Genomic DNA, 13237 nt, shown 5'->3' with positions numbered 1-13237 from the left:
ACTAAAGTATTCTAGTTTCTCTTTGTGTGGACTCAACCTAAGACAAACAAATAGAAGACAATGATATTTAAAAACAGTGGTGTAAGTTTGGTGGTGACTATACTTAAGGCAGTGCCATAGTTTATCATGGTATGGTGCATTTTAACAAGCATGCATATAGTTTTGCCACCAATTAAATATTAAATGTTGGGTGCCCCAAATAGATAACAGGAATATGAAAATTAATGTTCTAAGAATTAGATTCTTCCAATACGTGTTGCAATTCATGAATCACAGCTTTGTCAGTAGCCACAACAGAATGCCATTAAAAAATAGATCTGATTCAGGCTTATTATTTATTGTAGCTGGTAAAAGTGGCATGAGATATGGTCCTTGCTTTAGAGATGATGTTTTAGTATTCTGCATGTGTAACCGTAAGCAATTATAATGGTTGCTTTAATTGAGATGAGAAAATTCTTTGCTGACAATACACAGATACTACTAGTGTAGCCACTGGAAGCATTGGTGCTGCTGGAGAAGAATTTGTACAATGTTGTTTTTGTTTGAAAATCTCTACCTGTTGTGCAGTGCTATTAAAGGAATATGTTTGATTTTTTTTCCCAGATCGGCCACATAGATGGTGAACCTACTCGCAGGGGAGCTTTTCCTGTGTCATTTGTGCACTTTGTTGCTGAATAAACCACTATTGGAAAGCAAATGCATAGCTGCAATGACGTGTCTCAGAAAAGGGCAGACCTAAAACAAGTCAAATATCTTCTTTATTGTATGCCTCTTTATTTTTCCATGCTCACAGATTAACACCTTTGTAATAGTGTTTTTAAGTCTAATATACCCATGGTATTTATTTTCCTTAAAGGAAATGTGATGTAGATACTTATTTCCGACTGTTTAGGGTCTCTGTATATGCTTACATATTTTCTAGAGTTAACACTGTTCTGTCTTAATATTTTGTAAGATCAGAACTATTTCTAGTCTTTATTTTATGTATCAAAATAGGTTTAGTTTTTAAATGGCCACTTTGTACTTAAAATAAAATTTTAGTAGGTCTTCTTAGCATTACTACTGGGACTTAGTCTATAAATTCATACCAGTGTGTCATGTAATAATAATTGAACTGAATCTGCAATTCCTGAATTTAGTCTAAGTACTAAAGATGATGGCAGCAGAACTTCTCTTATAATAACTTTTTGGTTGTAATTGTTAACATTAAAAATATTCTAGTTTTTTTCCTTGCACTTTAATGCACACTGACATACACCCCTTGTATATGTTTCCATGATGCACCATGGAATGATATCTTTATCCTCATTCATGAGGATGTTCATCTGTATATGATGCACAGCTGACGTAGCTCCATAAGGTATTTGTCCTTGTTCTCCAGTTTGAAGCAGCGAGCCAAATACATTAATTTATCTTACACTCCACAATGAATAGATTGGTGGCTGCGGCATAAATATAATCTGGTTTGACAGTGTACTGTATTTGCATGAATGTTAGTAAGACCACAAAGACAAGGGTTATTTCCTGGCAGATAATTGTATTTTTAGGTGTGTATATCACAACTAATATTTTTTCTGGCCCTTGTTTGGAGCCTCTATAACAACATTTTAAATGTCTCCTATATGTTTATACTTTTGTACTTAGGCCCTTGGCCTAAAACATCATTTACTCACATACTTTTCTGGGCCTTTCAAGTGGCAGTTGTACATGTACAAACATTATTAGGATATTCCATACCTGTGTTACCTCAACTGTGACATTTAAGTCTCATCTTATTCTATGCCATTCTCAATGTGTATTAAACAGGGAAAGCATTTTAGCAGGAATCGACAACTGGCAATTTTATAGAACATGTAGAAGTTTGTGTACTGCTGGGTACAAAGATTTTGTAACTTCCTGAAAAACCGTTACTTATAAATGCGATTGTGACAGCTGCACGTTTTTTCCCAGCCGTTGTTATACAAATAAAATAATTTGTCTTTATTTATAACTGGGACGTCAAATTAGGAAAACTTAACTCAGGGTTTTTCAGACAATGCTGCCAAAGCTGTGCAGTTTGTGACCATGGCTGAGCATGATACTGCTGCTTAATCTACATCATTCTTAAGAATAATTAAGTGCATAAGAAGGTAGGCTGTTTTTTTAGCAAAGCTACTGTGCTCCAGATTGGCTAATACTTTCATTTTAGGATAAGAGATCTCATTTTATGTTGCTTTTTACAACAAAAATAGAATTTGCTTTCTTAGGCAGTCAAAAAACTTGCCTTCCGAGCACTGAAAGAGATCCTGTAAGATCACTGCAAACAGGTTAGAAGATTGATTATCCACATCCATGACTATGATTCGGGATACACTGTGATTCTCCCTCATGATCCATCCATTTTGTTAGAATGTTCTATATAATGGCAATAACTCTTCACATTGTGTCAGGGTGATAAGCTGGACTTTATCATGTCTGTTTTCTTTTAAATGGCGTTGTTATAGTCCAGATGGACAGAAACTGGAAAATGTTTTACTTCTTTTTTGCTTTAAAATAATATAATCTTAACATTGATACTAAAGTGTTTTCCCACTTATTCTTGAGTATGTATTCTGAACACTAGAAAGTTGACATGCATTCACTTTGCACAGTTCCAATAAACTACATAACTATTACATTGTATAAGTTTGTGTATAAACTGATCTTGTTTTGATGTCTCAGCTGAAACATCAGTCATAATATTAGCTTCATTACAATGCACAGCTCCACATTTTCCACTTACGTCACTATGAATGTTATTATCTGTTGTTTTAATAGTACATTGGTGAATCTGCTACACATATAAAAAATCTTTTTTACAGTACTATGGAAAAAAACATTCAAAAGTTTGATCATCACTTGAAACAATAAACCTTTCACGTGAGCATTTCTATTGGTGAAGTGTTGTGTCTCAAGGGCAAAATAACTATCATTGTTCATATTTTAAAGAAAGTACTTAAGAGTTTTTTTAAGGTGTGTGTCATGTTTATTTGTATTTCTTTTTTTAAATTAGCACTGACTTTGATATCAGAAAATATAGGGGGTTGTTTACTATTTTTCAAAATGTTATATGTATCATGGATAATCATGTAAATACCACTTAAATGCTATTTGAAATGAATGTTTAATAGATACTGAGGTTTTGGTGTAGTTGCAGAGCAACTATATATAAATATATTGTATACCCTGAATTAACTTTTATTTTCAGTGTACTGAATGCAGTGATTTATAATTAGGACATGGTTGACAAATCATTTATAACCTTGTACACCAGTTTACCGGGAAGAAAAATAAAGCCTATAAACATACAGTCTTGTATCTTTTTTATACTGTTGAATAATGCTGTATAGACTATATTTTCTACGGCATGTTTTTTCTCCTTTATTGTGCCCCTCACACTATAACGCTTCAAATATTTCTAGGCGACAGAAGACAATCACAAATGTAAGTGTAATTATTGTGGATTATAACCCTTAGCTCTTGCTAATTCAGTTTGTTTGTGTTGTAACGAAAGTCTGGTAGCCGAGGTGTAGTTTATAGATGAATTTATTTTTCTTAGTTGCAGACTAGAATATTCATAGTAGGCTCTTAGTGTAGTCCATAGCATTGCCCCTAGAACAGCCGCACCAGGAGCAGCTCCCTGCTGCTCAGCCAATACTTCAACTGTCACTCCTCACCTCACTGGCACCCAAACATTCCAATGCATCATCACCACACCAACATTCCGCTCAGCACATTTACATTAGCTAAACAGCAAGGGCCAAAGCAACAGGGAAGATGCATAGATAAACACACCAGATATAACATTTCCTCATCCTTTAAAAAACTCATAAAAATACACAAATGCAAGATGGTATAAAACATTACATGAGGGAACATGCAAAGATAAAATAAGAAAGATGCATGAATACATACACAACAATCATGCAAAGATAAAATAGGGAAGATACTTAATTAAATACACAAGATATCTCACATCCTTCCTCCTTTATAAAACATAAAAAATACAGCAGAGTAAAACTGGTCACACAGCATTAACTTTAGAGTTACAAGTTGCTGAACAAAAAACTAAGGAAGAACCCTATAAATCCTTCATCACCCTCCATTAAAAAAAATAATGCTGCACCCATTACCACCATCAATCCACACCTACTGGCCAGACAAGCATGATAAGTGGCATAACACACACTGTACACCAAGCGACTGTGGCAAACGCTCTTACTTAAAACTCCAAGTCAAAAAATAAATCAACGAAAACACGTCATTACACAAGTAATATGTGAAATACACCTGGGCAAACCAAACATCCCCAAGCAAGGGCAAACAGTGTAACACGTAGAAATGGGTGACCTCCAACTCAAACCACCATCCCTCATGTAAGGGCATAAAGCGTAAAGTGTAGAGTTGGGTTACTTCCTACCCACTCAGTCATCCCTCTTGTAGGGGCAAATAGCGTATGTAGGAAGGTGGATATCTGACTATGGTTACCCCCAACTTTTTGCCTAGTGTCTAGCTGGTTTTCAACTTAGTTGGCCTGAGATCCTGCCATTCAGGGTCTCAGGCTGTCTGCTCTCTCTTTAAAATGGACTCCATGTACCCTAGGTACATAACCAATTGGTATGTATCACCTTATTGGACCCTGTACAGTGTACCCTAGGTACCCAGGGCATAGGTGTACCCTAGGCCTCCCAGGGGCTGCAGCATGTATTATGCCACCCCTGGTCTGGCCTTCCAATCAGACACAACTGGCTGATCACTCAGCTGGGGCAAGGTCGTGTAATCACCCCTTGCTTAGGTGTAGTATTCCTATACCTACCTTATATATAGGCACATGTGTACCTATCAGCCACTCCTATGGCAGGCCTTAACAATCCTGGAGGCAGAGTGCTTGGTAACATGTGAGATGGTGCTCTAGCATGAGCTGAGCCTGTCTGCAGCTTTCGGAACCATGTCCTTATAGCTGTTCTATGATATAGCCTACCATATACTCTTAAAGTGCCTTATAATCTTAAACGGTTATGGTAACTATGGTTTGGCTTTATCAAAACATGTCGTGTAAGGTGTCTAACACTTTGGAATAATACCCCCATACCATTTCTGGTGATGAGGATATTATTCCCCCCTTCTAGAGGGAGAGACATGTTAAAATCCTACTTTGCTGTTTAACTCTAACCAAAGCCTCAGCATCACAAAATGGATGCTGCTGCCACAGACACAAGTCTGACCTCCTGCTGCTGGGAGTGATCCCGGCAAGGGAGGCTTGGACAATAGGTTTCCTGCTTGGGGAGGTGCTAGCACCTCCCCAGACAGACTTTAGTGTATTGGGGCAGGGAGGGCTGAAAGGAATGAGACATGCCTGGGGCACACAAGGTGTCCCATGCATAGTCCAGTTCAAACCGGTGCTGGGGCACTCCAGCCCCAGTCCTGGCACGAAACTGGACAAAGGGAAGGGGGTGTAACCACCCCCCTCCCAGGTCCCACCCATAAGGCGTGACCTAGCAGGTAACCCAGCCCCCCAGATTAGTATAAGAGTGGGAGTTGGGCCTCAAGACTTTAGATTATCCTGAACCTGCAACTTGAACAGAAACTCTGGACCTTCGACATTCGACGAAAGAAGAAGACTGAAGAATCTCCCTTGTGGCCAAGGAGTGGCTACCCTGTGCAAACAGGCACCATCAAGAGACTACCCTTTGCTTTGCTCCAGTTCTACGAGGGACCGACTGCAGAGCCCGACCAGAGCCTTGACTTCCAGACTTCTCCGACCCTGATCCACATCCACAGCCGTGCTGAGATCCGTGGAGGCGACGAGAGACGTGGGACCGGCTACCTGGGAAAAGTGACTAGTATCTTCAAGCGCAGCTCCTGAGGTACCCTCGAAGTTGTGCACCGGGGATTGAGAAGCCCCAACCCCAAGCACCATCTGCACCGAAGATCAGCCCCCCCACACTCCACGAGTCCTGCGTGGGGCCCTTCTGCATTTTCCTGCTTGCCGCGTCTGTCCAGTTGCTTGCCCGCTGGCTAGTGGCCTTTGAGACGACGCACCCTGAAATCTTCAGCGCTGGTTTGGCTCCTCCAGACTGGCTCCCGCTTCTCTGCAAAGAAGAAGCACCCCAGACCTTCCTGGTCTGCACCAGAAGCAAGTCCTCCGTTAATCGTGGGTTCCGCTTGCCAAGGCTTGGTGAGTCCTAGTCCAACTTCGACGCCACCGACAGCAAGAGCCTTCATGGGACAGCTCGCCTCCTGGTCGTCCTCGACGTTCCCTGGTCCTCGTGGCTGCAGCGACAAGCTTCACCTTCACCTGCAATCTTCACGACATCGCCTGGTTCCTTCCTGGTTCCACGTGGTCACTGGCTAGTGACCTTGACTCTGTCCCCTCTGCTTGCAGGTATCCTTTCTTCCTGATCCCAGCCTTGGGATCCACCGGACACTCTTCACTGACTGCCTGTCAGCATCTTTCTTCAGGCATCCATAGGAGTCGACGACGAAACCCGACGCAACTTCACCCCTATGCACCCGCAGCCTGTGGGCTAGGTAACTTGGGTACTCCGGTGCTCATCAGGGTAGTGGCTATCCTAGTGTCTAGTTTTCCAGTCTCGACTTCCTAGCTACTCCGGAAGTGTCCTAAATCTATTTAATTCAAAACTGTACTATTTCTATCGATTATACGCATTACGCGTGAGTGTTTCCACTCTGCACCTGAATCCCGTGGGCCTCCCACTTCCTAACCTTTGGTAGTATAGTGTAGCCCCAGCGATTCCCTAGGCCTAGGCCTATCCTATTTCCGTGACAGTGGTCCTTATACCACTTACTTAGTATATGGTTTGCGTGGCCCCTAGGGCCTAACTGTATTACTTACCTGTGTGACTTAATGTATGCATAAATAAGACTGTGTTGTACTTACCTCTAATCTCATAAAGAGTGCTGAGGGTTTGTCTAGAATAAATACACTTTATTTTATATATATATCTGTTGTGGTGTCCTTTCATTTGGTATTCAAGGGATTATATATGGTATCACAGCTGGCTTCACATGCCATTCAGAGTTTAGCCTAAGACTGCTCTTGTCCATGCTACCACTAGGATAGCTGGTCTATAAGGTTGACTTTACAACCAATCACCATAAGGGTATTTGGACTGATATAAGGTGTACACTAGAACTAGTGACATCATACATCAGGACAACTTCTCACAGCGTATAATGTAGAAATGGGTAACTTCCAACCATACAGCCATCCCTCATGTAAGGGCCTGTAGTGTACAATGTAGAAATGAGTTACTTCCACTTATACAACCAGCCCTCATGTAAGGGCATGTAGACTAAAATGCAGTAATACAGCATGGGAGTAAAGTACGTTGCGACTTCTCACATAAAGAAAACGTGCATACCGGGTGGAATCTATAACACACAATAAATTAATAAGTCACCACAGCACCAAAGAAGTGACACCAATGTAGAGGAAACCTGCGCACTGTAGGAAATGACACATATACTTTAAATAAACTATCACATAGAACTGTAGCCCATAAGCAGGGAATCCTAGGAACGATAGCTTCCACGCTCGCACAATGCATCAGTAGGAAAATTCCTGCACACAGGAACTCAGCAGTGAAGAAAACATGGCACAGTAAGCATAAAATTGTAGAAAACAATACTATGAGAATTAGGCAGCAAATATGGGCAGTATGAAAATTGCTGGACTACATGGGACAAAGTGAGCATACAGTGGAGTAGTCGTATAGACTCCATACAGTGTTAAATATTAAACCCAAGAGCAGCAACGCTAACATCAGGTACTTGATTCACCATGTACTCTCCGTAGGTTAGATGGCCACCTTTCCAGTATTTTAAAATAGCTGTGATGATCATCACTAAGTTCCAGTTCGATGTGGAATATGACTATTTATAAAGTACCTCTCAGCTGCCAACACCAGCCATTACTCAAGAACGTGTTATCGTACTTCAAGAATGACCGCTCCTCATGATACTTGGACTTCTCCCCACAGCTTTCTTGTAGCACCCCACATGTTTCTTGGTCCAACTGCACTAGCCTCTTGGAACCGCCAAAAACCACAGCCTACACAGAGAGCCAGTTAGCAAATGTTTAGAAAGTATCCTAAAGCTGTGTGTATCAGTGATGGTGATATAGCACAGATGAAGCGCAATCTTCTTAATTGCCATTGCAGCCTATACCACGAGTATTCCAGTGACAACAGAATGACGCATTTGCCTGATGTGCCAGACGTTGTCATGGATCACATAGTAAAAGCTGGGACTGCAGCCAAAAACGACAAACTTTTCTAGTATTGAGGTATATTTCATAGATTCACATGCTTGAATCAATTCCCCGTTGTCAAGCTTAGACTCCCAGAGTAAAATAATCAAGCAGTATTTAACAAATATAAGCTGTAATGGCCCTAGGCCATGTTATTGATATCCTATATATGTCCTTTCTAAAAAAAAAAAGGACCTAATGTTGAAACACAGCCACTCAGCTGTCAGCACCCTCTAGAACACTTCCAGCAGAGGCAGATTCCCTCAGATTTTCACCGCACATCGTGTGGAAGGATCTCCCTGAGTACTACTTGGTTTCTACAACTTATGGAATTTTCTTCAGTCTTGACACCATGTCTGACAAAAGAGGCCTTTTCCGCCCATGTAAGACCTGTGGCAGGCAAAGGGTCAATGTGGATGATACACACAAGGAGTGTATATATTTCATCCATCCTAAACATGAGGTGAGGAAATGCAAGATCTGCCGTTTTTTTTTCCTCAAAAACTCTCCAGGATAGAGAGGGAAGGCTGTTTTTGTGACTCCAGACCACTAAGCATCAAAATATTTCGTCAGATGCAGCGAGTGAGAGATCCTCCACATCTCACAAGAGGGCCAGGTCGAGGGACAGTTCCTCTGGAGAGGGTAGGAAACACCATAAACCTTCTCATGGTTCCAAGGGCTATAAGAGGGAAAAAGGTGTGAAGTACTTCTCAGAGCCTACCTTGTCTGTGCCCTCCACACTTTCCAGAAAGGACAAAGGCCATCCAAGAGCCTCCTCCTCAGATCCTGTGGGGCAAAAAACTGGCCAAAAACCATAGTCAACAAAATTACCATACTCGTGGACAACAATAAGTGTTACATTGTCAGCACCATCGACTATGGCAACCGTGAAGACGGCAGTATTGGCTCCTATATCATCAACGAGAGTTTTGCTCTCTAAGAGCCTGTCAATGTTGGGATCTCCATCAACGACCGTCGACGCACTCCTGTCAACAAAGAAATCGTACTCGAAGATGCTATCAGCAAATATACCGTCGACGAGCAATTAATCGTTGGGAGCACCCTGGAAAAACACCCCGTTCAAGATTCCAATGACGGCCACCACGTCAACAACACTACCATCGACAGCAATACCATTGACGACGATAGAATCTGGCTTCAGGCTATGACTGTCGATGAGGATTACTCGGATAATAAAGGTTATCAAGACTTTTACGTCCCACCATGGCGGAGTACAGTATGGTGTCACCGTTGAGCCCATCACATCTCTTAGACATACAGGATTCTGATGAAGATGATGGTGTTTTTGGTGTAGCTCATAGTCCATCAAAGCTGCACGTCAAATGTCAAGATGAGGAGGATGGGGATTACCAGGACGAAAGTCAGTACTATCAGCAGAGTTATGCGGTTCCACCTCATCATTATCATCAATATGGTTTTCAACCAGAGCCGCGTCCCAGAGATCTGCAGGTGATGTTGGTGGACTACAGACAGCAAGGAGCTGAGCCTGAGAGACCGCTACCTCAGGTGGATACACCAGGTATGCCAGTTTTGCCACCTCTAGTCACACCTGTGATTACTGCTCACCCCTTACCAACAGGTCCTGTCGTAGGAGATACTTCTGCTTCGGATTAAGAGAGAGAAGAGGGTGAATTCCCGGTTCCTACCTCTGCACCAGACACTCAGGACGACTATATTGTACCAACGCACTCCCCTCTTCCACACCTACCATCAGATTCTCCCCCAGAGGATATTTGAGGATTTCATAATCTGGTGAAGAGAGCATCCACCAGGTTTCACTTACCAATTACGGTCAAACAGACCGATTGCTTCTTGTATGATTTTAAGGAGGACACCAGGAAGTCTGTGCACTCCATACCCATCCCAGATTATATATGGCAAGAAGGTATCAAGATTATGAGAACACCAGCCACCATATCTCCGGTACTCCCTTGTATTAAGAAGAATTACTGGGCTCCAGAGGATTCTGCTTCTGGCCTCATAGGACACCCCAGGCCAGACTCTGTCATCTCCCAAGCTGCACAAAGGAGATCCAAGAATCCTGCCACCCCAATCACTACTTCACCTGGTAAGAAGGGACACAGGATGGACGTTCTTGGACGTTCTTGGAAAGCACTTCTCCACTATGGCTGCAGTTACTATCAGAGCGGCTAATGCATTAGCTATCAACCCCTCTGAGCACCAGATTTGGTCGGATAAGGGAGCTCCGGTGGATTTCATACCAGATAGAAGGCAGGAGGCAAGAAAAAGGATGTTAGAAGGAGAACGCATAGCGTCGGAAACCATCGGCTGCACCCTTAACGTAGCCAGCACTGGCTTTCGACAGCGGGTGCCGCCGTGCTCAAAAGACGGTGTTTGAAGGCGACCACCTTTAGGCCAGGGGTGCAGATGAAGAGCTTGGATGTGGCCTTCGACAGCGATTCCCTGTTTGGAAAGCATAGTGACGAGGCACTTTTGGCAATCAAGACGGATACTGGGTGAAAATAGGCATGTTGCAATATCATAAAGTAACATTCAGGGGGGCTAGAGGGTGAGGTTGTACCTCATATAAAGGAGGTTACCAGCAAACCCAACAGTATCAGCCTTACCAACCTCAATACTGACAAACTTACAACCCTTCATCTTACTGCCAGTCTTAGACGGCTGGTTTCTCTCGCCAAGGGGGCCCCAAAAGAACACCTTCACAAGGTTTTGACTCTAGCAGGAAACAATGATCTTGTCCGGGTACCAGCTTCCCTTCCCTCCCAACCTGTGGGTGTGAAGATTTCCCACCATGTACAACAGTGGCGCAATATAATGACAGATCTGAAAGAGACACGTTAGTGATAGATTCCTTACCTTAGAATATCCCCAAGCGTCAGACTGGATCCGGAAAGTTTTTTCATCTGCAGTACCCCTGCGCGCCGGTAGGTGGCGTCGTGTGGCTCCGTGTCCGTCGCTGGTGTCTTATGCACTGAGATGACGTCACGGAGACTACTTAGGTGCCACCCATGCGCGCTGACGTCAGTTCTTTCTTTTACCGCGCCAGTAAGCGCAAATCCGGTTAGAGCACGTACCTTAGTCACTTTTTGACTGTCTTTTTAACACTTTTGTCTCCTGTAAGTTTGAGTCTACTGTGGTGCACGTAGGAATGCCTTGTTTTAAGTCTTGTGGGGCCTGCCGTCGCAATATGCCGGTGGCGGACCCCCACGACGTCTGTCTCTACTGCCTGGAGAGCGACCACGACTCCTGGTCCTGTATGGACTGTCTGGCCATAGCCCCGAAGGTTCTGAGGGAGCGGCGCCGGAAGCTGCTTGAGGTCCGGCACTCGTCCCAGCGCCGTTCAAGGTCCAGGGGCCGCTCCAAAGAACGCTCGCGGGGCCACCATTATCGCTTCTCGGGCTCCAAGTCTTCACCCTCGGATTCGAGTAAGAAACGACACAAAAAGAAGTTGAAGAAGCGTTGTCGCTCTTCGACGCCCCCCCGTCGGTCCCCGGATGCGGACGAGGGGGGCAGGGGTTCTGCGCCCGGGAGTCCCGTGGCTTACCCACCTTATCCGGGTCCGTCGGCGACTCCCGCACAGGTGCAAGAGTTTCTTGCTTCCTTGGACCACCTGTTTAGGCCTCGGGCTCCCGTCGGCACCCTTGGGCCCCGCGGTCCCGTGTCTGGATCCTGTCGAGCCGCCGGCGGCTCCGGCACCGCAGGATCCTGCGCCACTGGCTCCGGCCCCAGCGCCACAAGGTCCACCGCTGCCGGCTCCGGCCCCAGTGCCGCCCCCGGCGCCGCAGAGGGTGCCATTTGTTCCGCCCCTGCACAGGCTCCAGGACAATTTTGTCCCTACCTGGGATCCGCACTGGGACACAGCGCTGGTTCGGTGCCGTTCCCGGCGCCGTTTGTTCCTTCCCCGGTTCCTGCCCTGCTGCCGCCGTCTATTACATACGGCGGAGGTGGAGGACGACTGGGAGGGGTCCAAGGACCCTCTTGCTCGTCAGTGTGACTCTGAACAGGACTGAACGATACCAAAGGGGATGATGGACGGAGTGTTTGAGCAAATTAAACACTCACCCCAGTCAACTGATCTGGGTTTAATCCATCATCATTCTTTAGCTCACTCCACCACCCCAGTTCAGACATGGCCATATGCAAATCAGTCTGACCCCGTGCCTCATGGGAACAGTCCAGCCCGAACTGCCAAGCCATGTCTTCCCTGGACCGGAAACAAGCATCCTGGGACCGGTTTCGGGTTCATAACCCTCATCAGCCAGGCTATCTTGAATCCAGTGACAAAGTGAGCATGGACCCACGTCTGGGCATACCCTGCCAACTTAGGGCGAACAAAGCGATACCAAAGGGGATGATGGACGGAGCGTTTGAGCTAATCAAACACTCGCCCCCAGTCAACTGATCTGGGTTTAATCCATCATCATTCTTTAGCTCACTCCACCTTCAGACATGGCCATATGCAAATCAGTCTGATCCTATGCCTCAAGGGAACAGTCCAGCCCGAACTGCCAAGCCATGTCTTCCCTGGACTGGAAACAAGCATCCTGGGACCAGTTTCGGGCTCATAACCCTCATCAGCCAGGCTATCTTGAATTCAGTGGCAAAGTGAGCAAGGGACCCACATCTGGGAATACCCTGCCAACTTAGGGTGAACAAAGCGATACCAAAGGGGATGATGGACTGGGCGGACGACTTGGAGGAGGCCGGCGACCTTGATCTCTCCTCTGACCCGGTTTTTGCCTCTCCTCCGCCTACCATGGAGGACGGCGCTTCTTACACGGCGGTGCTCCGTTGGGCAGCTGAGGTCCTCCACCTTGATCTCCCTACGGTGGCCTTAAAAACTAATCTTACTGAGGTGCTCCAGACGGCGTCCACTTAATCGGAGCCCCTGCTGCCATTTAATGATGCCCTCACGGACGTCTTACTGGGCACTTGGTCACGGCC

General features: G+C 44.9%; 1 protein-coding gene across 5 annotated transcripts in view; it reads left to right on the top strand.

The window, feature by feature from the left end:
* Positions 1-3328, top strand: part of ASAP2 (ArfGAP with SH3 domain, ankyrin repeat and PH domain 2) — a 1162669-nt gene extending 1159341 nt beyond the window's left edge. For all 5 annotated transcript variants that reach the window (XM_085610735.1, XM_085610732.1, XM_085610734.1 and 2 more), the window contains one exon: positions 604-3328. In XM_085610735.1, the coding sequence (XP_085466861.1) occupies positions 604-678 (75 nt within the window). In that variant the 3' untranslated portion in view covers positions 679-3328. The remainder of the gene's footprint in view (positions 1-603) is intronic.
* Positions 3329-13237: the final 9909 nt, after the last annotated feature.

The sequence above is a fragment of the Triturus cristatus genome, chromosome 6, assembly GCF_964204655.1.
Source record: "Triturus cristatus chromosome 6, aTriCri1.1, whole genome shotgun sequence".
Taxonomy (NCBI): domain Eukaryota; kingdom Metazoa; phylum Chordata; class Amphibia; order Caudata; family Salamandridae; genus Triturus; species Triturus cristatus.
Note: the sequence above shows the minus strand (reverse complement) of the source record. Positions and strands in the feature narration are given on the sequence as shown.